This window comes from Panthera tigris, chromosome D1 (genome assembly GCF_018350195.1).
Source record: "Panthera tigris isolate Pti1 chromosome D1, P.tigris_Pti1_mat1.1, whole genome shotgun sequence".
NCBI lineage: Eukaryota > Metazoa > Chordata > Mammalia > Carnivora > Felidae > Panthera > Panthera tigris.
The window spans coordinates 74,020,386-74,045,343 of record NC_056669.1 but is presented as its reverse complement, the minus strand read 5'-3'; the positions used below and the strand labels follow the sequence as shown (position 1 = coordinate 74,045,343).

General features: G+C 51.5%; 1 protein-coding gene across 3 annotated transcripts in view; it reads left to right on the top strand.

Moving 5' to 3' along the window:
- PTPN5 (protein tyrosine phosphatase non-receptor type 5) overlaps nucleotides 1–24,958 on the top strand; it is a 54,355-nt gene that overhangs the window by 11,237 nt on the left and 18,160 nt on the right. For 2 of the 3 annotated variants that reach the window (XM_042959200.1, XM_042959199.1), the window contains exons 2-3: nucleotides 4,831–4,921; nucleotides 10,785–10,861. In XM_042959200.1, coding sequence (XP_042815134.1) covers nucleotides 4,902–4,921; nucleotides 10,785–10,861 — 97 coding nt within the window. In that variant the 5' untranslated portion in view covers nucleotides 4,831–4,901. The remainder of the gene's footprint in view (nucleotides 1–4,830; nucleotides 4,922–10,784; nucleotides 10,862–24,958) is intronic. The other variant, XM_042959201.1, reaches the window with a different exon arrangement.

Here is a 24,958-nt window from a genome sequence, read left to right as displayed (position 1 = left end):
TTCTCTGTTGGCCATCTGAGCAGGACTAGAGTGACACTTACCTGCGCCCGTGCCGGTCCCTAACCCTTCCAGGTGCCGATTAGCTCCTATACGAAGTGAGGTAAAGATACCTCTTTCACCAGGTGGCTGCGAGGGTCCAATGAAAGAAAGCATTGGAAAGCACTTGGCGCATAGTAGGTATGCGGCTGATGTTTATTACATCTGAATTCAGGAGGTCAGACCCGCTTGCATTTAAACCTTGACTCCTGGTTCCATCTGGTCTCTTTCTTTCCCATTCCATTATACCCTCTGTAGTCTCTCCCGGCAAAGGAGCCTCAGACCTACCTGTTTCCAGATGCCGCCTCTGCCTCACCTCTCTCAGGCCCTGCATCTGACTCTGTTTTCCTGAATCTTTCACCAAATCCTAAAGTACCAGGGTCTTCCCAGCCTGTGCTGTCACTGCTGGGGCCAGGCCTGAACACAGTAGGGTTAAATCAGAGGCAGAGGTGGGGAGACTCTGGCCCTCACTGTGGGGTGTGGCAGGAGCTGGAGTCCTCACTAGCTGCAGCGGGTGGGTGGGCGACGGGGGAAGGGGGGGACAACCCTCCCTCACTCTGAACTCCGGCTCTCCCCTCTGGAAGTGCATACAGGCCCTCCGAGAAGTGGTTTTGTAAGTGATGAAGAACAAAGCAGATAACACACGGGACCATCGTGGACGATCCAGAGCAAGGCAGAGGCACAGCTAGTCCGGGCCAGGGGTGGGTGGGCATCAGGGACACCTAGGGCTGAAACCAGAGGTAGGTTAGATACCAGCAGCACAAAACCATTTGTGATCAGGGTGGATGTGGTGACCCGACACAGGCTAAGTGAGAATGCTGGTTCCAGGTGGGTTGGGGAGAGAGTCGCAAGAGTGGACAAGGCCTCAGTCCTAGAAGGCAAGCGACCAAGGCAGAGACTGCCTGCCAGGGTATCAGGCGAGAGGCCAGGTGCTGGGACCGGGCCAGGGTCAGAACCAGACAAGCAGCAGTGAGTGTGGTTAACAGCTCCCAACAACCATTATATCCGCTAACTCTTCCAGAGGATACAGTGTGCCAGGCATTCCTCCAGGTGCTTTAGCGATGCTATTTCAAAGGTGAGAAAACTGAGGCACAGAGAGTTGGAGTAAAACTCCTGACCTCCTCCAAGACTGGCAGCGTGACCCCTCACATTCATAGCTTGAAATCAGCCACCGTGGGATCATTTACACCAGGGAAATTGGCGAATGCCACTCATCAGGGCTCTGAAAATTCATTTATTTATTTACTTTCCTGAGAACCAATTTATCAGTATAACACAAGACTTATTCTAGAGTCTCCGTGGACCTCAGCTATGTGGGGAAAGAGAGCTGTATTAACCGAGAAACAGGCAACACCTGACATACAAGATGGTGGCAGCTAACGGTTTTGGGAGTTTACTGGGCCCCATTCTAAGCATTTTCCATGTATCTTGTATCAAAACTTCTGGGAGGATCAAAATTCACTTAATCTCCTTAAGAATCCTTTGAAGTACACTGGTTATTCCCATTTTACAGGTGAGAAGACTGAGGGCATAGGAAATTCAAGGATCTTGCCCAAGACTGGGCAGCTACTGAGGGATCTGGAGTTCATACTTGGGCAGTCCAATCCCAACGCCTGTATTTGTGTGTGTGTGTGTTTTGTAATTTTATGTGTTTATTTTGAGAGAGACGGAGCACTAGCAGGGGAGGGGCAGGAAGGGAGAGAGAGAACCCCAAGCAGGCTCCACGCTGTTGATGCGGGGCTCCAACTCATGAACTGTGAGATCATGACCTGAGCTGAAACCAAGAGTCAGGCGGTTAACTGACTGAGCCATCCAGGAGCCCCTGTACTTTGTGTTTTTTAGTGAGCCATTTATTCATGCTCGGGGTCTAACCTGCTTTTAATTTAGTTTTTCAAGAAACAGATCTTGAATATCTGCCTGGTGTCAGATAGAGTACAGGCACGGGAGACAGGGAGGTCCGTGTCCGAGGCCCTACACTTAGTGGTTTAAATAAACCCTGGGCCTCGGGTTGAGGCAAAGTGAGTTTGAAGCCTGGTTCTGCCACTTACCAACTGTGTGACCTTGAGCAATGACTCAGTCTCTCCAAGTCCCAGTCTCTCCGTGTGTAGGAGGAGGACGAGAACTGTGTCTAGTTGGTTGGGTTATACTGAGGAATCTGCACTCGTTGTAAAGCACAGGTTTGTGCACAGATACCCCGAGTGGGTTGGGGATGCGGGCACCAACAGATCAATTCTGAACAGAGACGTGAGAACCGAAGATGGAGTGCCCAGTTCTTCCTAAGGGACTCAGGGACAGTTCTGCTGAAGAGATGACGTTTGAACAGGATCTTGGAAGGGGCTTACAGAGCTTTCCAAGCAGGGAAGGGAAAAGGGAGCTTTTCTAGTGAAGGGAAAAGTATATTCCAAGGTGTTACAGGTAGGCGTGAGCATATAACTGAATGGAGATGCCAGAACACCATCACAAGAGGTACGATCATGCCTTCGCGCTGCTGATTGCCAGTTTTCCCCTTTAGTTTACAGCTAAACTCTGTAGCTGGGGCTTGGGAGGTGTCGAGAGAGGGCACAGAATGAGTGTTTTTCAGAGTGCTGGAAAACATGGTTAAACCAGATGACCTTTAAACTCTGAAATCTTCTACTGATTTTGGTGGGGGCGGGGGGGGGGTGGCTCACCACACAAATAGGGCCACCCATAGCAGATACTAATCACCAGAACTGGACGTGGCCTCTGTCAGTAACTGGCTAGGGTGGGAATCCCCCCACACACCTGGAGATTGGGCGGCCTTTGCCAGGCTCCATGGACCAAGGCCTTGTTTCCCTGCTGCTGGGAGCGCCCTCTGCTGGTCCCTTGTCACTCCCCTCCATCCGCCTCATTAAATCCACCTTGACAGCCCTGAAATTGAACTCGACCTTAAGGAGAGGCCCTTCAAAAGCCATTAAATTTGATTCTCTTGATTTTCAGTTGGCACTCCTGAGACTCAGAGGAAATGACTGGCCCAAAGTCACAAGGTGGTCTTGGGCAAGAGCCCAGGGCTGCTGGGTCCTTGGCCAGTGAGTGCATTTGTCGCTTCCGTAATGGAACACGGCTGCCACCATCACCTACACTCTTCACCCAAACCAGTCTCTCTGGGCTGCTTCTTCACACGGGGAAACCTGAGGCCACAGGCCAGGGCAGGACTTCCGGTCACTCCCGTCATGGGGAAGGCACACAAAGCTAATGGCCCCTCAGAGTGAGCTCCTTCAGGGCCCTGGGCAGGAAGACAGGCACGCTAGCATCCACCCCTCTGGCTCCTTCACTAATTTGCCCCCTGTGTGAACCTGGAAGTCACTTGGCCCCCAAGCCTTAGTTTCTTCATCTGTAAAATGGGTTGCAGCCACATAGACCTATAGTGAGGATTTTTTTTTTTTTAAAGAAAGTCTGCTGATGCGTTCGTGTCCACTCTCTTCCTATTTTCAGAGCATTGTTTTCAACAAAGGCCGAAAGCCAGAAGAGAAGAGAGCTTAGGAATATGGGTGGCGAGGGGCAGATCTGTCATTACTAGCTGTGTGGCCTGGGGCTGGTCACTTCACTTCTCTGAATCTCCATTTTTTTCATCTAGAAAACATGGGTAATGAAAGTATGTTCCTCCTAGGGCTGTTTGAAGAATTAAGGTCTGTCTCACCTCCCTAGAAAGAAGAGGAGGGAGATGGAAAACAAGAAGGAAGTGTTTCACAAATGAACATCTCAGTCAGTGTCCCCGTCCCATGTCACACTCCATTTTCACTCTCCCCTCGTCAGACAGATTTTCTCTCCATCTCTTGTATGTGCCCTGATTTCTCTTAACTCCAGGCCTGTTCCCATGCCCTCCTTCTGCCTAGAACAGCCCATGTGCCCCTCTCACATTCCGTAGCCATTGACCCCAGCTCCTCCTTCACATCCTAAATCCCTTCCCGGGAACCTCTCCTGATATCCCCACCTCATTAAGGGCCTCACTGGTGCCCCCACAGCACCCTGCACTTCTCCATCGGACTGGCCACCTATGTCACCATTGCCTTTGCTGACCTGCAGTCCCCCATTGTGCCTTGAGCTACGGTTCACGCCATGGCCTGCACAGAGAAGCTGTTTAATAAACACTTGTTGAGCAAACGAATGTTCTAGTCCCTGAATCTGTCTCACACGAAAGATGGAAAACGTCGTGTTGCCCGAGCCCCTCCACAGGCTGGACCTCTCCAGCATCCACCTTCCCTTCCCTTCTGCCACACCTACACCCCAGTCTCCCACCAACAGAGCAGGATGGAGAAGTCATCATTTATCTGGGCACATCCCAAGCAGAGAACACTCAGACCCTGTGTTTGGGATCCAGAACACTCCAAGTTTGCAGTCTGCTCAGACGTGGGGACAGATGGCTGGACAGTGGACAGCTGGGCAGGGAGGGTAGGCAGCTTGGCAGGATGGAAATAGCAGTGAACTAAGCATTGGGAGCCCAGGGCTCAGAGCCTATCTGTTCCCCAAGTTCTCTGCACACATCAGTCTGAGTTCTTTGGTAACCAGCAACAGAAACTGACTCAGACATTTAGGCAGAAAGGTCTAACACAGAATAACAGGTAACAGACCTCTGGTCTTGGGCCCTCCTGTGGCAACGGATAAGCAGGGCACCAGGAGAAGAGAGTGGTGACTCCCGAGAGGACATTTGGACTTTCTAACTCTCTGAAAACAGCTGTCCATGCTGTGTGACGTGCCGTCAGGCACTTACCCTCTCTCGCCTCAGTCCCCCATCTGGGTGTTCTAAAGCTGGCTTCTCTCCGTTCACATCTCCAGTGTGCTTTTCTGCGGAGGAACTTCCTGCCCTGGCCCCTGATGGCGCCTTTCCCCATCCAGACACCTTGGGAATGAATTATGAGGAAGCCAGGTGAGTGATGTGTGTGGGCTTCCCTGCAGCTCAACCCGTTGAGGAGGATAAGCCCTCTCCATGTGCATGCGCTGGGACGTGTGACTCATTTGCATGAAGCAGTCAGCCCGATCACTTGTCTTCCATGAAAGCAGCATGTCCTTGGCCCATGCGTGCTGAACACGCTGATGAACATCTCGATGGCATTATGGGCCGCTTTATGATCCTGGTCTGGCTGTCTTCTTCAGGCCGGGAAGATCCTAGCTAGAGTCTGTCTTCCCAGAGCCCCCAAAGCCACTAACCCTAAGACACTGCCTTCCACTTGACCTCTAATGTGTCCAGCAATAGGCTCAGGCCCTGAACACCTGGGATGCAGAGGTGGCTGAGGGGGTGGGGATGCTCTTAAGTGACTGGAAAGCTGGTGGGGGGAGCAGGTGCATAAACAGCTAACCATAGCAACAGAACAAAGTAAGAGGCAGAGAGAAGTAGTGAGCCAGGAGTGTGGGGGGGGGACCCCGAGATGGGAGAGCTTGATTCTCCCCAGGAGATCAGGGACTGCTCCATGGAAGAGGTCATGTTGAGGATGAGTAAGACCTGGCAGGAGGGGAGAAGGAAACTTCAGGCTGAGGGAAGAGTGGGAACAAAGGCCTAGAAGTCGGAGTATACAGGGAATAGCGAGGTCTGGTGGTATCAGAGCTCTGGGAGGGTCATAGGAACTCCATGTTAACAGTGATGGGTGTCCCGGGGGCCCCGGAGTCCCAGGAGCATGAAGCCCAGGGTAGAGGCACATCTGCCTGCGTTGGGTCCGGAGGTTGTTGGGGGCCCAGGAATCAGGCTTTACCATCCTAGCGCCGCCTGGCCCCTCACCCACCCAGGAAGAGGATGCAGCTCTGCCTCCCTCCCCAAACCTGTCAGCTATTTCTCTACACTAGTCCTGGGCAATGCTGGCATTTATTCCATGATACCTCCCATCGGCACCCACCCATCCCCCATCCCACCCCCACCCCCCCAGGCAGAGGTGAGGTGCGCCTGGCCCATCCCAGACAGGCCTCTGTTAGAATGCTGACTTACCCATCCCGCAGCAGGTACCTGTCCTGTGTCTCCCCCACCAGCCATGAGTTCCAGGAAGATGAGGTGGGCTGGTCCAGGTCCCATCTCCAGCATCCAGCAGTGGTAGAATAGCTGTGGGGCACACGTTACCTTCACACACACGCGCACACACACACGTAAACAGAGGGCGGTGTTGCCACGCAGGCTGCGAGGGGTCTGACCACCTGACGTTATAGATGAGGCTTCAGGGGCCCAGGGTGAGAGAAGATTCCCCAAAGTCATAAGTGTGTTGGAGGCAGAGTTTAAAGGAGACGTTGGGTTCACAGCAGACTGTTTGTAATAGCCAGAAGGTGGAAACAACCCTGATGTCGATTGCTTGATGGACAGATAAATAAAAGGTAGTGTATCCACACAGTCGCATGTTATTCAGCCATAAAAAGGAATGAAGTATTGATAGGTGCTGCAACCTGGATGAACCTAGAAAACATCATGCTGAGTAAGAGAAGCCAGACACAAAAAGACCACGTATTATATGATTCCGTTTATATAAAATACCCAGAACAGGCTAATCTATAGGGACAGGAAGCAGATTAATGGGTGCCAGAGGCTGGAGTGGGGAGGATGGGCAGGGGGCTCCCTAATGGGTACGAGGTTTCCTTTTGGGGTGATGAAATTGCTCTGGAACTAGATAGCTGTGGTGGTTGTGCAACATTGTGAATATATTAAGTACCACTGAATTGTACACTTCCAAATTGGCTAAAAGAGTGAATTTTATCTTATGTGTGTTTTACCATAATTTTAAAAAGGAGTGGATTGGGACTGGATCAGATACTACCAGCCAGGTCTGATGTCCCTTCCTCAAACACATGCTACTGGTCCCCTGTCCTATTATAGACCTCCCCTGCCCAGGCGAGGGGTGGGGAGCCCATGGCACCTCTCGGGTCAAGGGAAGCCCCATGGTCAAGTGGAAGGCTGCCTCACCAGGAAGGCAGGATTCCTGGTGGTGAGGCCTGCTCCTTACGTGCCTCTGCCTGGGGCCTAGCCCCCATCACCTACCCATCCCGCTGACCATCCTGCTCCCAGCTAGTGCCCGATGTTTCTTATGTCTCAGACCTCTGTGTCTTGCTCTTGCCGTCTGTGCCATGAAAGAAGTTCTTTCCCTCGTGACCCCTCATCCATGTAGAAACATCCTTTAAAAAGAAAAAAAAAGTCTTATTTATTTGAGGGAGAGAGAACATGAGGAGGGGAGGGACAGAGAGAGGGAGGCAGAGAATCTGAAACAGGCTCTGTGCTGACAGCAGAGAGCCCGATGCAGGGCTGGAACTCGTGAACGGTGAGCTCGTGACCTGAGCCGAAGTCAGACACTCAATCGACTGAGCCACCCAGGTGCCTCTAGAAGCATCCTTTAAGAACCTGCTCCTATCTTCCCCTTGCAGAAGACTGCCCCACACACAGCCTGCCCCCTCACCGCAGGCTGAGCTCCCCAAGGTATCTAGTGAATAGGTCATCCTCGATTAAAGCAGGTGTGGGTGCAGTCGGTCGTATTTGTGTGTGTGTCTTCCAGAGATGACTGGGAGCTCTGTTGGGAGGGGCCTGGCTTGTTTGTCACTGTATTCCTAGGACAGCTCTGGTGCCTTGCTCACAGGCCACGCTTGTTGAATGAGGCAGTGGCTTTGGGAAGGTTCTGTCCCCACCCAGATACTCTCCATCAATGAAGGAAGGACAGGCTGGGTAATCTCCAAGTCCTTTTCTCTCTGGGGCTGTCTGGCTGTAAGAGCAGCGGTGCGGGGCCAGCCCAGCAAGTTGCTGCCTGTTGTCGCAGGAGGCCAGTTTTCTGCTCCTTTTGCCCAGCTCCTAGAAATGGAAAAGGAGAGAGAAGGAGCCTGCAGTAATCTTACTGCAAGCAGCTATTTCTGCTCTTGGCAGGGGGGGAGAGAGGGCAGTGTCCAGAGACTGGGCTTCTCCATCCTCCCTGAATGGACCATCTCTTCTCTTCAGAAATCTCATTAAAACCCTTCCCCGAACAGCCTAGCCACGCAGGCTCTGGCCGGGGTCGCCTGGAGTCCTTCAACGACAAGGCCGAGCAGCGGGCTTTTGCTCCATTTTCCTCTACAGATGAGAGGTGCTACTCTTTCTGCTTTTCTGATTATGAAATTAGTCATTTTCTAGGAAGCTTATTTATAGAGTCCGCTGCATACATGCAGCCCTGAGCTATTCTGAACACGGCTTGGGGCCTGGGAGGCTTAAGGTGTGAAAACAGCTGTGAGTCACACATGGGTCCCCTTCCAGAGGTTTCTGGATACCTTGGTTACCTTTCTGCACCCAGCCGGGAGCCAACCCTCATGCTCCTGGTGCTCTTTACTCTAAAGAGAGAAAAGCCTCAGGATCCCAATCCCCTGGCCACCAGCTTGATATATTACCCGGACCGAGTCAGACCCGGATTCTGTGCTCCATTTTCCTTCTCTTCTGAATGAGGGGCTTTCTGGATGTGTGATTCTGTGCCTGCTCTGGACGACAGCTGTGGAGGGGGGTTCCAGGTGGCTTCACAAAGACCTGCCCACAAGGCAGCTCAGATAATGGCCGTGTTTGAGGTTCCTGATGCTTTTTCCAAGAAGGTCAGGGCAACATTCACTTATTCAACAAGTGATTATTTACTTATTTATCGAATGCCTATGATGAGCCAGGCACTGTGCAAGACTTTGAAGACACAGTGGTGATTAAAACAGAAATGGTGGCCCCTGTCCTCATATAGCTTACAGTCTAACTAATGTTAATCTCATAATGGCATAAATTAAAATGAAATTTCAAACAGTGTCAAGTTCTAGGAGTGAAAAGTACCAGGAAGTAGAGCCGGGGCAGCTCTCTAGGCAGAGAGAAAAGCATGTGCAGAGGCCCTGTGGAGAAAAGAGCCTGTCCAGTGCAGCTTAAGTGCAGAGGACAAAGGGAAAAAGGGGGTATAAAATAAGGCTGGAGGGATAAATAGGGGTCAAATCATGCAAGACCTAGTAAAGCATGTTAAAGGATTTCTGTATTTTTTCTAAGTACAATAGGATGCCATTAATGTATTTTTTAAAAAGAAGCTTAGATGATAAAAGGTTGAGTTTTAAAACAGTTGATTCTAGCTCAGGCCTGCCCCATCCAGTTGTGCAGATTGTAAACTGCACAAACTATGAAGCCATATGTATTGGAACCATGTGGAGAATGTTTTAGGGGCCAGCTTGAATGAATGCCAGAGACCAGTTAAAAGACTGCCAAAGTAATCTAGGCAAGAGAGGCTGGCTTGGACCAAGATGTAGGTGGTGGAGAGGAAGAAAAGTGAGAGATTCAGGAGACATATAAAGGGCCTTGAAGATAGCCGCCTTCTCTCTGCAGGAGGGCCAGGCTCCGAGATTTGAGAATCTCAGAGTCCCTGCCGGTCAGAATGAGAAGATAAAACAATGCAATGCCAGTTGAGAGCAGAAGAAGTCAGAATGAAAGGGGTCACCCTTAACCCTGTCTGTCTATCCTTAATTGTTTCAGATCTGCAGCTGGGCCTGAAACTGGCCTCAGGACCAGTCCGAGAGTCAGGATTGCAGAAACAGTGGGCAGAGAGGCAGCTGACCTCTTGGACTTCATGGAAGTATTATACCGGCAGTGCTGTATTAAAGTTTCTTTTGGCTGCCAATTTCAGAAATCAGTTCACACTGGCTTAAGCTAAAATGTTGGAATTTATTGGAAGGATCCTGGGGCATCAAGACTCAGGATGGGCAGAAATGGAGCGGCCCCAAGGCCCGCAGCATTAGCGGTTTTTAGGACTTTCTCTCCAGGGCACTGTAGCTGCCATGATTTAGAGCCAGCACCTGCAGACTCCAGGCCCCCCACCCCCGGAATGCATTTGAAAAACACAGGGGAGAGGATCTGATCGACCCAACCTAGTTGGTGTGTCTAGCCTTGATAAATCAGCTGCTGCCAGGGATCAGAACATGAAGGGCAGACAGCCGCTGGAGCCCATAGTTGATTTCAGGCCATCCCCAGAGTAGGGGAACCCCTGCAAGCTGCACAGTTGCCCTCGGGGTATGTCTGCTCTGCAGACACTTGATGAGGTCTAGCTGATCTCCAGCAACCTTTTCCCAGGTCACGGGTTAAAGGAGAAAAGCTAGGCCCCATGATAGTCTTGGAAAGTGCCCCGGTAGGCTAGAAAGAGGGCTCTCTGATGTCAGAAAGAAATAGAACATTTAGAATATGCAAAAAAAAAATACGTATAGCTACGTTTTCTAACGATTTCTGAAGAGTTCTGCGGGCCACTGAGGCAGAAGGTCTTTGCAGGCCTCGAGGAGCTGGACGTAGACCGTGTGTTACCCACACCCCCCTTCTTGCTCACGCATGGTTCAAACCCACAGGAGCTAGGAGGCACAGCAGCACAACAGTGAGAGCCTAGCCTAGAGTCGTAGACTGTAATCTCATGCCCCACTCCGCCCTAGTGAGCTGTTGTGACCTTAGGCAAGTTACTGAACTTCTCGGAGCCTGTTGGTTGATCCCTCATCCATGCTGGAGATTTAGTGTGATAAATTTTATAAGTGCCTGGCACATAGCAAGCCCTCCCTCCATGGCAGAGGTGATGGTGGTAGTGACAGTTGTAGGGAATGCTACTGCTGATTATTCCACAGGGAAAATGCCTGCAGAATTCTGCTCCTGCCTCTGCAGTTTGTCCCTTCTGTAGGTCGGTCCTTCTGTTCGGGTCCCCCGCTGGGGTAGAGTTATTCAGAGGGACGCAGGGCAAGCAAGAAGCCTTTTTTGTCTTTGTTCAGGGTTTTGCCTTGATCCCTGCTCATCTCCCCTTCTCCATCTGCTGCAGGAGTGAGAGAGAGAAGCACCCTGCTGATGACTCCGAGGGAGGGGCCCTGGACATGTGCTGCAGCGAGAAGCTGCCGGGTGAGTCTTCCTGGCACCCAGGTGCCCCCAGAGTTCCGAATGCAGGGAGAGAGCCCCGGATGACACGGGCTGGAGAAGAGCCCGCTTAGCTGTGAACTTGCTCGAGAGGAGTGACTCAGCTGGTCACAAGGTCTCCGTTTAAATGAGGATTTGTTTTTCTAATCCCTGATGTCTTTCTGACCTGTGGTCATATGAAGCTGCTCTGGGCTCCCGTGGAGGGAAGAGCAGGCACCGAGGGTGTGCCGGGAGGGGTGGAGGGAAGGGTGAAGAGCTGGGGAGGCCAGGGCTGCTGGGGATGTGACTGCCGGCCGGCGGTGTGCGGGGCAGACTTCCGGAGGTAAGGTTAGGAAACACAGACAGGCTGGGTCTGGCGTGAGCTGACGGTGGGGCAGGTAATGTGGAGAAACCACCCAGCGGCCCTGTTGACGGAGCTGCCTACGAGTGTCAGCTTTGTGCCGCCTGAGTCTGGTTGATCGTGCTCGTGGGGAACCTGGGCGGCTGAACCACAGGCCCTTGCAGTCACCGCGGAGACACGACCGAGGCACTCTTGCCTGTGGGGTGGCAGCATGAGGACCAAGTACCCAGGCCATGGAAGGAATAAAGGAAAGGAGAATAGGAGGAGTTTTCAACATATTGTTTTTTCTTTTTACGGAAGTCTTTTTTTTTCTTACTTACAACAAATATCCGTTGTAGGAATAATAGAAAATCTGACAAGTGAAAAAAGTTATCATCATCCCATAACACAGTACGTTTTCATCTTTTTTCCAAACCAAACCTGTAGCTTGTCAGAAACCTCATGATCGGTGAGGAACCTTAGAGTAGAGTCTTCAGTGATACTCTTTAGGATGGACATTGAGAACAAGGAGGTATGACTCTGAAGCGATGATTCTTTACAGTAGGTAGTTATTTTACTCACACCTTGAGCCAGTGGCCCAGCTACTAGGGAAGCTTTCTCAGGCCTCCAGGTAAGGATTGAGCCCTTTGGTGCAGTTCATGCCGTGTCCAGGAGGGGGTGCCATTGCTCAAAACACTTTGGAAGGCCTGTTGAGATGGTCTAGGATGGGTGTCATCTTACAGGTGCCCTTGTGGGGACCCGAAACAGCTAGCTTGAAGAACAGAATTCTCCAGAGGGATATGAGAGCTGTCTGTGATTATATGAAAGGTTGTCTCTGTGGAGGGGGCAGCAGATTCGTACTGCGTGTCTTAAGCGTCTGGCATAAACCAGATACAGAGAAATTAAAGAGAGGCCTGCTGGCCCACGGGATGCAGAACTTTCTTCCTGACTCTGAAAGTGGTCCGGTCGTAGAGCTGGATAATTCAAGAGGAGGAAAATGAGTGTTCCATCACTGGAGGCATTCAAGTATTGTCTGGATAGACAGTGGAGAGGAAATTTCCACAATGGGTGGGAGGTCGAGATGACATCAAAAGTCCCTTTCAACTATTAAGCGTTCTGTGATTCAGATATGAGTCATAGAATTCAGAGATGATTGTACGACCGGGGATGGCCCGCTGGCTAGAAAAAATCCACGGAAAATAGGACATGATGTATAGGAGTCCAGAAAGGAGCACAGTGTGAAGGGAAGGGCAGCGGCTTTGGCATTTGAGTCTGGCTTTAGGCTGTTTATGGACAAGTCCCTTACCCTTTGCTGGGCCTCTAGTCCTCATTTGCAAATGGAAACAACAGCAATACAAGTGTTTATCATCACAGCGGTATATTTATCCTTACAGGGATTAAATAAATATAATCACACAAACATTCATTCCACAAATGCTTTTTGAGCACCTACTATGTGTCAGGTATTATCCTAGGTGCTAGGAATACAGTGGTGAATAAAACAGACTTGTCCTTGCCTGGCTATGAGCCGCTTCTGGAAAATGGGGTGGAACCACAGGAGAGAGACTACAGTAATAAGAATAATAGGGTAAATTCCAATCTTCCCCAAAAGCCAGCAGCCGACTCAGAATGGAAGAGGAATATTGGTCATCTCCTTTGGAGCCGGCACATTGCCTTCCTTATGACAGGCACTGTTCTAAATACTCTCACATACACATCGCACGTGATCCTGTCCACTGCCCTAAGTTGTTCATATCATTTCCTGTCCCAACTTAGAGATGAGAGGACCAAGGCCCAGGGAGGTGAGAGTCTGTCCAACGTCACATAGCTAGTGTTTGGTAGAGTGAGGGTTCACTTCGTGCAGTCTCTTTCCAGAGCCCATGCCCCTGGCCACTTCCCCATTCTGCCTCCATTGTCACTGTGGACGCCCATCATTTTCTGGCACCCTGTGAACTGAAGCAGGAAGAGCTAAGGTGTGTCTGTCCCCAGGGAGGAGCCTGCAAGAGATGGGCAGTGTCACTGTGCCTGCCTCATCTGCATTCTTCTTCTGGAAAGCACTGCCTTCCAAGGGCTAGGCAAGTCATAGGCCCCTCTAGACTCTCTCATGATGCCATTGTGATAGGATTTTGCAATGATGTTTTGCAATGATGTTTTGCAATGATGTTCTACCCTGCTTCCTCCATGGGACCATGAGTTCTTTGAAAGCAAATGCCTATCTGTTTCATCCTCCATGACCAGCCTTCATTCACTCATTTCTTCATTCATTGAATGACTGTTCGTTGAGCACCTGCCTGCACAGGGCACTCCTGTAAGCAGTAAAGATTCAAACAGAAAATCTCCACACTCACAGGGCAGTGTTGTGTGCTGAGTAAGAGCAGGGACTCTGGACCTAGGCTTGATTCCACCACTTGCCCCTGGGATGATCATGGGCAAGCTATTTAACCTTTCTGTGCCTTGATTTTACAAAATATAATCAAGAATACTGGGGTACCTGGGTGGCTCAGTCGGTTGAGCGACTGACTTTGGGGCTCAGGTCATGATCTCACAATTCACAGGTTCAAGCCCCGCATCGGGCTCTGTGCTGACAGCTCAGAGCCTGCTTCAGATTCTGTGTCTCCCTCTCTCTCGGCCCCTCCCCCGCTCACACTCTTATTCTCTCAAAAATAAACATTAAGAAAAATAAAATTAAAAAAAAGAATACTATTTACTACCATACAGAGTTGTTGTAAGATCACATGAGTTAATGAAAAGCTCAGAACGGTACCTGGCACATAGCAAGTGAGCTATAGGCATCGCTATTTAGAGAAAGATAGACACTGAGTAACATAAATAAAATATTTAGCATGGCAGATAGTGGTAAGTGCTGTGGAGAAAATTAAAGCCAAGAAGGAGGCATGAGAAAGGACCTGGGGGGTGGTTTGGCATTGTAAGTAGGATGGTCCCAGAACCTGGTAAGAAGCAGACTTCCGTAAATGCTCATCAGTCAGAACCACTGACCTGAGCAGCAACCTGGACATAAAAGGAGAGGGGCAGTTATAAAGGCTGAGAGAATCGGGGTGCAAGGCCTTCAGAGAATGAGCTCACGGGCATTGCAAGCAATTGCATAATGATGGGGTAAAAATACAGCCCTCCAGTAATCTGTTCCCCTCCCAGCTGGCTTCCTGCGGGGCGAGACGAGGTGGAGTGAGGGCTAGCCGTGCCTGCGTGACTCACGTGTTCCCACACGCACCGCCAGCAAGGGGCGGCATGGCCAACACGCCCGGCCACGGTCACCCGGACCTGAATCAGCACCAAGCAGGTCACGGAGTCCTCCCAGATTGAGATTTCTGGGTGGAAACATCCTCAGGCATCACCAGCACCCCAGGCAGCCCGCAGCTGCCTCAGGGACAGGCTCGCTCACCCACACCCCCCCGGGGCACTGCCCGCCTGTGCTCACACGCTTGTCTTAGTGCTCACTTGTCCCAGCCCCGTGCTCGTGTGTGCACGTGCACATACCCACACGCAGCTCCCCGGGCACACGCCCCACCTCTCTCTGCCTCATGCAGCCCCACGGGCGCACACCCACTTGAAGCTCCCGCACCTGCGAGCCTCCTTCCTCTTGCGCACTCGGGATCTCTTGGCTCCATGGGGCCATCATCCAGACTGATCTGCCTGCTCCGTCATTCCCGCTTTAGGTCTCTTTTTCTTCCGCAGCCATGCCCCTTCTCATGTACACTTATAGACGAGCGGGCACACTCCTTCCCTACCATTCTCTACCCTTTGCCCAGGCCCTCAGCTGTGCACAGTCCCAGGCGCTGGTGTCCCCTCTCTGCTCCTCTGTGCGTGCGTGCACACACACACGCACACGCGCTTTTTTCTTCTCCCTCATGCACACAGTCTTGCATACATGGTCACTCTCCTTTTCTTCTCTCTCACTCCCCCTTCCTTGCTCATTTACTTGCTCACATTCACCCAAACACATTTATACATTCAAACTCACACTATCCCCACCCCCCCCCCCAACCATGTGTAGGTGTTCATATTTGCAAGAAACCAGCCAGCCCCGCTGATGCTGAGGCCTCCACTCCTTCCCCAGCCGGCACCACTGCAGTCCCAGCCTGTCACCAGCAGCTTCCTTTGGGGTACGGGCTGGAGGAAGGAGGTGGATAAGGCCACCGTAAGTGCTAGTGATGGCATGACATCACCAGGTGTTGCTCGCACTGTCTCCAGGGGGCGGCCCCAGGGCTGGCCTGCTCCTGACATTTGTAGGGACCAAGGCCACATTGCAGAAGAGGCCCCTGGTGGCACACCACCCTCTGCTGAGTCCTGCTCTGCAAGAGCCCTTGTGTGGCATGTGGGCACATCAGTCTGTGGGTCCAAACATGGTCCACACGCCACCCCGATGCAGCCCTTCAGCCACCCCTCAAACCTAAAGGTACCCAGGCAGGAGGCCACGTCCACCCACAGGAGGGTCTACCGCACCTGTACAGGCTTCAGGATGTTTGGTTAGAGAGTTCTAGTAGCCAGAGCATGGCCTGGAAGGGAAAGAGTGGGCACACCCCCTGGGCCCTGTGGACTCCTTGCCCCATGGGGACTGGCATGGCCAGAGGGGAAGGGGCTCAGCCTGGGTCTGAGGACAGCTCTCCTTTTAGAAATAAGGTGCTCCCACAGCATCCCACAGCCGACAGCTGGCTGGAGCCATGACAGTCACTGCCACCCTGGGATTTAAGTGTGCCATGATTAACCGATTCTGTGCAAGGTTGTGAGTAGACCCTGAAGGCCTGAATAGGCCATTGCCCAGCTGGCCTCTTGGTGACTTGTACTGACTCCCACCTGAGTGCCAGTGCCTTAAAGGCTACCTTCTGCCCAGCCCTAGGTTCTAGATCATCACGGGTATCAAGCTGACCCTCTTTGGAAGGGGACAATGTCTAGGTGTCAGCTAGAGGCCCACTGCCCGTCCTGGGTGGCCTTTTATACAGTAAAGGGGATATCATTATTGAGGAAATCTTCATTACCCTAACCTGCAGTGACTGCCCCTGGCCATCACAGAGGGTCACATTATAGTTTTCACAGCTGTCCCATCATGACAAAGACAAGGCCTTGGGCCAGAAACCAGGAAGAAGGGCCAATTGAAAAACCCTTTTATCGGGGCACCTTGGTGGCTCAGTCAATTAAGCATCCAACTTCAGCTCAGGTCATGATCTCATGGTTGGTGGGTTCGAGCCCCGCGTCAGGCTCTGTGCTGACGGCTCAGATCCTGGAGCCTGCTGCAGATTCTGTGTGCCTCCCTCTCTCTCTGCCCTCCCCCACTCACTCTGTCTCTCTCTCAAAAATAAATACACATTTAAAAAAAATTTTTTTTAAAAAGAAAATCCCTTTTATCAATTTGACAAACTTTTATTGAGCATCCACTCCATACCCAAGGCTGTGCCAGGCCTTGGTGACCCAGTGAAGAGTGAGACAGACCCTGGTTCCTGCTTTCAAGGAGGAGGGCACCATGGAAGGGTGTACCAATAATGTAACCTTATCTTGGGGGGTCACGGAAGTCTTCCCAGAAGAAATGGCCTTTAAATTGTCACCTGAAGGATGAGTAGGGGCCTGGTCCTGGTTCGTGTCTTTTGGGACCAGCTATCAAAGCATTTTAAGGAACAGATTAACCTCATAATGTCTCCCATCTACTCACCCTTTTTCTCAGCAAAACCCCTCCGACTGGTACCTAGTATTGGTTCACACTGGTCTAGTAGGAAGTGCAGGAGCCCAGATAGACAAACATAGAGAAGACAGGCCTGGGGAGATATAGTTGTACTGCTGAGGGGTCTTGTGCCTGTCGACAGCAGCCTGAGTTCTGTTGACTTTTATTTCTTTGTATAATTGGGGTTCTGTTTTCATCCAAAGTTTTTAATGCACTTGGGATTGTTTACCGGCTAGCGGTACAGTGAATCGTCTTTGTCTTGAGTCTTCAGAATGGAAACTAAAGAAGAAAAAAAAAAAAAAAAAAAACAGCATTTGGATGTGCTAAGAACCCTAATTGGAGAGCATTGTGTAATGATACCATTGTATTGGGAAAAGAAGTACCAGTCCAGGTACTACTGATTAGTGATGGTATAGGATAACTCTTCTCAGATACCAGGGCAGATATGAAGGGACGAACCCATGTAGCTGCGTCTTGGGATGCTGTGGGGAGGCAGACCAATCTGGGTTCGAATCCCAGCTCTGCCACTGACCAGCAGCGTCACCTCGGGTAAGTTATCTGACTGCTTCGGGTTCCATACCCTTTACTCTAAAAGGAGATAGTACTGTGATGAGATCTTTACAGAGATCTTGTGAGGGTTAAATAAGCTGATGCATGCTGAGTGCCCTGTAGATGCTAGCTTATAATGGTGGTGAGGATTGTTCCGGGATATGGAGTGTGAACAGAAAACCCTCCGCATATTCCCAAGGGCCCGGGCATCAAGTCTCCCACCAGTCCTTCAGCCCTGGAATGGACAGTATAGCTTTGTGGGTCTTTCTTGACTCCCCGCCGCAGGCCTGAACCAGCACAGACACATGGGGGAGCGTTGTCTACTTGCAGAGTCAGGTGGGGAAAGGGGCCAGGGTTGCAGGGAGGGACAATCACCCATTTTCCTCCATCAGTATAGAAATGGTTCTGATATTCTAGAGAGTTACCTGGATGTGTGATGTGACTGGAGTCTTCACAATGGGAAGAAAGGCTATCTGCCTCCACACGGGTTATTGCTAAAGACCTTTCAAACAAATGGACATCTGTGGCATCCCTAAGATATACAGTGACACATGCTGGCCTCTTTCTCCTGGGCCTGGCCCAGGGATTCATCACTCCAGCTCCCAGGAAGTTCTTTATGCCTTAAAAAAAAAATCTTGCCTTTTCATTTGAGCCCATTTCTTCTTTTCAAGTCCCAGCCTCTTGTTTTGCTTAATCTATTGCTATAGATTAATCTATAGCTATTTGCTATAATCTATTGCTATTTGCTTAATCTATAACAAATGGTCTCAAAGCTTTGTGGCTTAAAACCACAACCTCTTATTTGCTCATGATTCAAGGGGTCTTGGAGGTCCCAGCTGGGTGATTCTTCTGCTCATGTGTCTTCAACTGAGGTCACTCCCTCAGCTGTATTCACCTGGTGCTGGGCTGGGATAGAAGGGCCAAGAAAGCTTTTCTTACATGTCTGGCATCTCAGCGTGAATACCAGGAGGTAGGGATCATTAGGGCACCTTGGAGGCTGTCTGCTATACTGCTTAAAAGTTGAACCCTTGAAATCCAAAGAGGCATATTCTAAGGATACGCCTCTATACAGAATGACTTATGAGGGAAAAAAATCCACCCACAAAGAAAGAAAAAATACCAGAAAATATGTCAAAAGGAAACCAGTGCCTGTCTCGGCGTGGTAGGATTATGAGTGACTTGAGTTTCCTTTATGTTCTTATTAGGGTCCCCCCCCCATATATTCCAAAATCATTTAAAAAATGATTAGCCACTCAAGAATATTAATTAATCCTTGCCAGGCAAGAGTGGTAGTTGGGGGTATCGGAGGTTGTCTGGGGTGAGTCACCTCCCTCTAGGTTGGGTCGCTCAGCCTGGCGGGACCAGAATCTCAGGCTGACCTAACCGCAAGGGTCTTAATGGGGGCCAGTTAATCCTCTGGGGGCATCTGTGGAGACAGCCACTAGGCCCCAAAATCCCCCCTCCCTGGAGACATCCAACAAAATGATTCAGATAATATGTTGGTGAATGAGCTCAGAGAGAAAGAGGCTCAGGGGTCTCCTTGGCAGTTGGCTTTGCTTCAGCCAAGTCCGTGAGCCCTGCCCCCTAAAAAGGGCATCGATTCCCCGGCAGCCAGAACCTGCCATGGGGCCAGAAGAGCAGTGTCCCTCTCTTCAGCCCTCCCAGGTCCAGGACCCAGACAAGATGACAGGCCTTCCTTCCTTCGGCTACTGTTCTTTCCCCGTTGGGCCTTGATCCAACTTACAACTCGGTGGTGGGTTTGTTTCATGTTTCCTTGGGGGAGGCAGGCAATGATCGCTTTAGGTATTAGCGTGTTGTCAGTCATACTCGTGGGTGCGCAGCCCCGTTGTCCTCAGTGGTCTACAGGAGGCTCCTGTCTGGTTTTCTCCACTTATTCATTCTCTTTTTTCTCCCACTGCCATACTCCTCCCCGTAGTTCATGTGTTCTAAGGGATGCAGCGTATGTTTTCCGCGTGTCTCTCTGTGTGCTCTTGCAGAATGGGCGGTGATATTTTGCGTGCGTGTGTTTTTAATCTGTATTCACTGGGTTGTGTTAGATCTCGTTCTGTCCACTCTGACCGCGCTGTTCCCGAGATCCATCGTGTGGTGCTGCCTGTACTCTGACTCTTTGCCTCTAAGGACTGCAAAGTACTCCCCAGCGTGTCCCCGGACACGGCCTGCCAGCTCCTCCAAGCGAAGGACATCGAGATCCTCCCACCTCTCCCACCCCTACCACAAAGAGTATGAGCGTACATGCCCCCTTAGGGACTGGGTGAGAATTTCTTGGAGCAGAACCACTGGTTTCCAGAACTGGCTTCCCAGGCCAGTTCCAGCAGAGGATCTGGAAGAAGCTAGAGAGGGAGAGCTAGGAATAAGGTGGTATGAGTGGAGGCTGGGGAGGTAAGCAGGGGCCAGCGCGTGCTGGACCTTTATTGTTGACCATGATAGAGTTTGGTCTTTATCCTAAGAACAAGGGGAAACCATTGAATTAAAGCAGGGACTCAGATTTGTTTTTTAAAAATGGGTGTGTGCCTTTAGCACTGGAAGGGCCCTTAAAGGCCCCTGGTCACACTCTTTGAATTTATAGAAGGCCTCAGAGGCCCTGGAGGCAGTGAGAAGCCCTGGGCCACGTAGCTCGCTAGAGGCAGAGGTAGGACTGCCGTCGCAGCCTCTCGACACTTTACCAACATTGTGAGGCTCCCCGGTTGCAGGGGGCCTCCCCAGGATGGCAGCCTCTAGAGGCTTGGGATTTGTGGACGCGGCTATCCTGAGAGTCTCCCTTCCTGCCACCTGGACTTTCCTGTACTTGCCAAAGAACCCCAAGCCAGGGCTCAGGCCTCTGTGGCCATAGGGCCTTAGGCCTCTGCCCTTCAGATAACCCACTGGCAGTGCCTGTGAAACTTCCCATGCTGGCTTCGCCAGCGAGCACAGAGTTAGAGGGTTAGAGACACACGTGCCAATCCTGGTTCTGCCTCTGACTCTCTGAACCTCAGTTTTCCTCAGCTGTGAAATGGGCGGTAGACTGACTCTCAAGCCTGTCCCTTCCTTGCCATGCGTTTGTGTTTAAGCCTCAGGCACTTAGGACCTCTGGCACCCTGTCACCCCAGGGCCTCTCTGTCAGTTCTTTCAGTTCTCAGTGTGGGCAGCGGGGGGTGGCCCGCACCCACAGAGTTTCATTGACCCTTTTCACCCTTGTCCTTCCGGGCCCCCGCTCCAGAGAGGCACAAAGAACTGAGGCTTTGTTTGTAGCAACAAAGCTGTTTGCAGTTTCAGATAGAACCATTTTATTATATCCCATCGAAAGATTACTTGAGTTGTGTTTTGTTTTGAAAGCTTGTTAGCATTCTGGATTTAATGCACTGGCAGAGACAAAGATGCCCCCCTCCCTTCTGCCACCCTCAGTCCATGCCCACTCTCTCCACCAACCCCAGTTGCAGGCCGACAGCCTCACAGCTCCTGCCCTGGAGGGAGCAAGGCATCTATTGTCCTCCTGGGGGGCCCAGCAGGCAGATGAAAAGGAAGTCCTTACTGCTGCCCCTCCCTCCCTCTCCCTTCCCTTTCCCCTCTTCCTCCTCCTCCTCTCTAAATTCTGCTACTATTTATTGAACATTCACCATGTGCCGGGCACCAGACTAAGCACTTGGCATGTTTTACCTTATGGTATCCTCAAACTCCAACAGGCAAGTCTTACTGTATCTGTTGTCCAGAGGAGAGATTAAGTCACTTACCCGAGGTCACAGAGGTAGCAAATGGCAAAGCCAGGCATCAAACCTAAGTTGGTGTGGCTCCAAAGCTTTTGCCACAAGCCTCTAGAAAAGCTGCCTCCCCAGAAACAAAGCCACTTTTGGGGGATGGGAGGAACTACAAGGTCAGGTCCTGGAGATATTTTTTGTTACTTAAATCTGCCTACTGAGAGCATCCACTCATGGGTCCTATTCTCGCCTCTAAACACGCGCACTCCCCTAGCACAGTCTCTCAGGTGTCCGCAGACAGTCCTCAGCATCTCTGCCCACCCCACCCCTGCCTCCCCTGCTCCAAACTGAATGTCAAGGGAGACCTGAGTTCCCAGACCTCTGCCTCTCATCTACATCTCGATCCTGCTTTTCTCTGCCCACCCCGCCCTTAGAGCCCCTCCCACTCCCGACCCTGCCCCCATGCTGGGGTGTGATGGTGCTAATCTCCCCTCCATCCTGGGGTGGTCCCTGTCCCCTTCTGTCCTAGAATGGGCTGGAGCTCTTTCCCAGGCTGACTTCCCCTGACAGGCAGGAGGAAGAAACAGTGGAGGCCCAGGCAGAGGGCGGGCAACATGGGGTCTGGTCAGGAAGACAGATGTTGAAACACAGCCGCCTGGGTCTGAGGTCTGGCTCGGCTGTTCACCAGCTGCGATGGCCTTGGGCAAGTCACTTGGCCTCCTGAACTCCTGGTGTCCTGTCTGTGAAAAGAGGACAGTCCTCTCATCTATCTCATATGTTGGTCATAAGGCCTGAACGGGTTGGTATTTGTAAAGCAGTCAGGGGGTGCTAGACGCTGTGCTTTGCTAGGCTGGTTAAGAGGAAGGACAAAATCGGGGCGCCTGGGTGGCTCAGTCAGTTGAGCGACCGACTTCAGCTCAGGTCATGATCTCGCGGTCTGTGAGTTCGAGCCCCGCGTCGGGCTCTGGGCTGATGGTTCAGAGCCTGGAGCCTGCTTCTGATTCTGTGTCTCCCTCTCTCTCTGACCCTCCCCCATTCATGCTCTGTCTCTCTCTGTCTCAAAAATAAATAAACATTAAAAAAAAAAAAAAAGAGGAAGGACAAAATTGAATTCTGTGGCTTGGAGGAAGCAGAGCTTGTATAGCCCAAACCTCACACCCACAGGCTTGCACTTTGTATTGATCTGAGAACCAGGGTCCCTAGCTTGAAGCAAGTCACTGAGGAAGGTTCTGGAGAATTCGGCATCAGACAGGAAGGAGAATAGTATAGCTGTCCACCCCCTCCTTTGTGGTACAGATTTCTCATCTTGTTTGAGGTGAGTTCTCAGAACGTCAGCTTTAAAACCAAAGTCCCATACATAGGGTAGTTTGATTATCAAACTCTAGGGGGCCTAAGGTGCGGTACCCTCTTGCTGCATTGGCCTGTGTGCTGAAGGTCAAGGTGGATGGTTTCTTTTCAGTATTCAAATTTTCCAGAGCACCTAATGCGTCTTAATGCATTCACCGTCTCATTCTCAAGTTTCCCTCTCTCTCTCTCTCCCCCGCCTCTCTTTCTCCCCTTGCAAGGCCTCAGGGTAGCTACTTTTTTTTTTTTACATGACTGCTGAAGGTTTCCAGAGCAAGCGTCCAGAGAGAAGCAGCAAAGCTGTGAGAACTTTTCTAACCTAGCCTCAACGGCCACTCATCACCTTCTGCCACATTCCCATCTTCAAGGCCCTCATCTAGTTCAGGAGGAAGGGACATAGACTCCACTCCCATCGATGGGAAGAATGTTGAGGAACTCACAGACACATTGGAAAACCACTACAGGAATCAAGTTACACGGGGGTTAAATGGCCTGCCTAAGTCACGTAGCTGATAAATGGTGAGCACCCATGTCCTATTCCAGAATCTTCTTAGGCCAAAATTGGTTTCCTTTTCCCAAGCCATCCTGCTTGCACTGCTGGGGAATGCAGCAGTGAACAAGACTTGGCCTTACCCTCGGCCAGCTTCCCATCTGGAGTACTTAACTCACTGCCAGCCCCAGTTCTTGTCATCTCACTACCTCCTTCTAAGGGTATGTCTGCCTTCTTGCTTGCTGATCAGCAGGACTCGTGCGGTAGACGTGTTGTAGGGAGCCAGTGCAGACTTCCAGAACCCCACGCCCACCATCAGTCTGCCTTTGCCCAGAGAGGCTAGAATTTTTTTTTTCTTTTTTGCCAGGGCTCTTCTCACGCCCAGGAGTCCTGCTGGTCAGTGTTAGGATTGAGACATAAAACAGCCTCAAGAGCCTAGGACAGGTGCTTGGTGAATGTCAAATGAAAATGTTGTTTTGGGGAATCTTCTCACCCTCCACCACATGCCCTCTGACTCCTAGTTTGCCTTTCACACCCACCCCTCCAAAAGGCAGAAAACGGAGACCACCACTCTAGCCTCTCCCAGGGGGGATAGAGTCCATGGCAGTGCCCATGCCCTTTGAGGCCAGGCTGTCCCTCTCCCAGCCCAGGACGTCGCTGAGGAGTGTGATAGTTATGGTGGCAGAAATAGCTGATTGGGCCTCTTCCTTCTAGACTCTTCCACCCCTTCTCTGTTCCCCTGGCAGCACCTACCTCCCTTGGTTCTACATTCAGGGCTTCCCCAAACAAAACCTCAGAATAGGCCTGAGTGGCCTGCCATGCCTCATCCTCTCATGGTTTCCAGATCTTTCTGGGAAATAGCAGAAAGATCATGGGTCGCGGAGGTCTACAGACCTGGGTTCAAACCCCAGTTCTGCCACTTCCTGGCCCTGAGTGAGCCACTCCCCTTCTCTGTCCTGAGCTTCCTTGTCTGAAACTAGCAGACGAGACCAGATGCCCCTTGGGGGCTGTCAGGCTCTGACTGTCAGCAATTCCAAGAGCCTGGTCGGGACTGAGCGTGATGTTCTGTTGGTCAGGGCCCCCTGTGAGTATGTGGGCATGGCTGAGAAGTCACTCGTGGCCATGTTTGGGGAAGGAAGAAAAGCTGAATGGGACAGAACCTCCTTCGTCATGTAAACAGGAACAGGCTGAGCCAGCCTCCTGTTCCAGTTCCGGTGGGCTGGCAGCCGGAGCGCTCGAAGGATGAGTCACTGACAGCAGCAGCCTCGGGTTCTGGAGCTCAGGCGGCGCCAGCCCCAGGGCACATGGTAGCTGCAGAGTTGAATGGTGGGATTCAGGTGCTAGGTGACCGGAGAGCGATCAGAGGGCTTCCATAAGCCCGGGGTAAAATCCGAAGGCTGTTTGCTTGCAAGCCTTACCCAGGGGCCCCAGAGCTTTGGCCTGGGATCTGAGCACCTGCCTTCCCGTGCTTCTTCCCTCCATACCGTGTGGCCGTTGAGGATCCGTCAGGGGGGCTTGGGCACAAATGCTGCACCCCACCCCCTCCCCCATGCAGCTGGTTAGGGTTCAGGATTTTCCCCAGACGCAGGGACTCCCTCCCAGGCTCTCACCGCCTCTCTCTCCTTTGCTGCAGTGACCCTTCCTGATAAGCAGTGTGGCAAAACGGAAGGCTCGGTCTGTGTCAGGAGGCCCTGGGTTGGAATCTCAGGTCTTCACTGACTTGGGCGAGCCATTTGACCTCTGTAAGCCTTGATTTCCATGCCTGGAAAATCCCCTTCACCCTGTGCAAGAGGCAAGTCCGTGAGGAGCCCGATGTTAAATCACTGTCAGCAAGCTGCCTCTGAGTCAGGGTTTCATGCGTGGCAGAGCAGCTACCTCGCTGTGAACTGTTGAAAAGCCAGCCCTTGACACAAGCGGCCGCCTCTCACCGACAAAACGGGGCCGATGATGAGAATGTCTACCTCACGGGGCTGCCGAGGGAAGCAAGCCTGCCTGGTGAGGTGACGGTGTCGTGCCC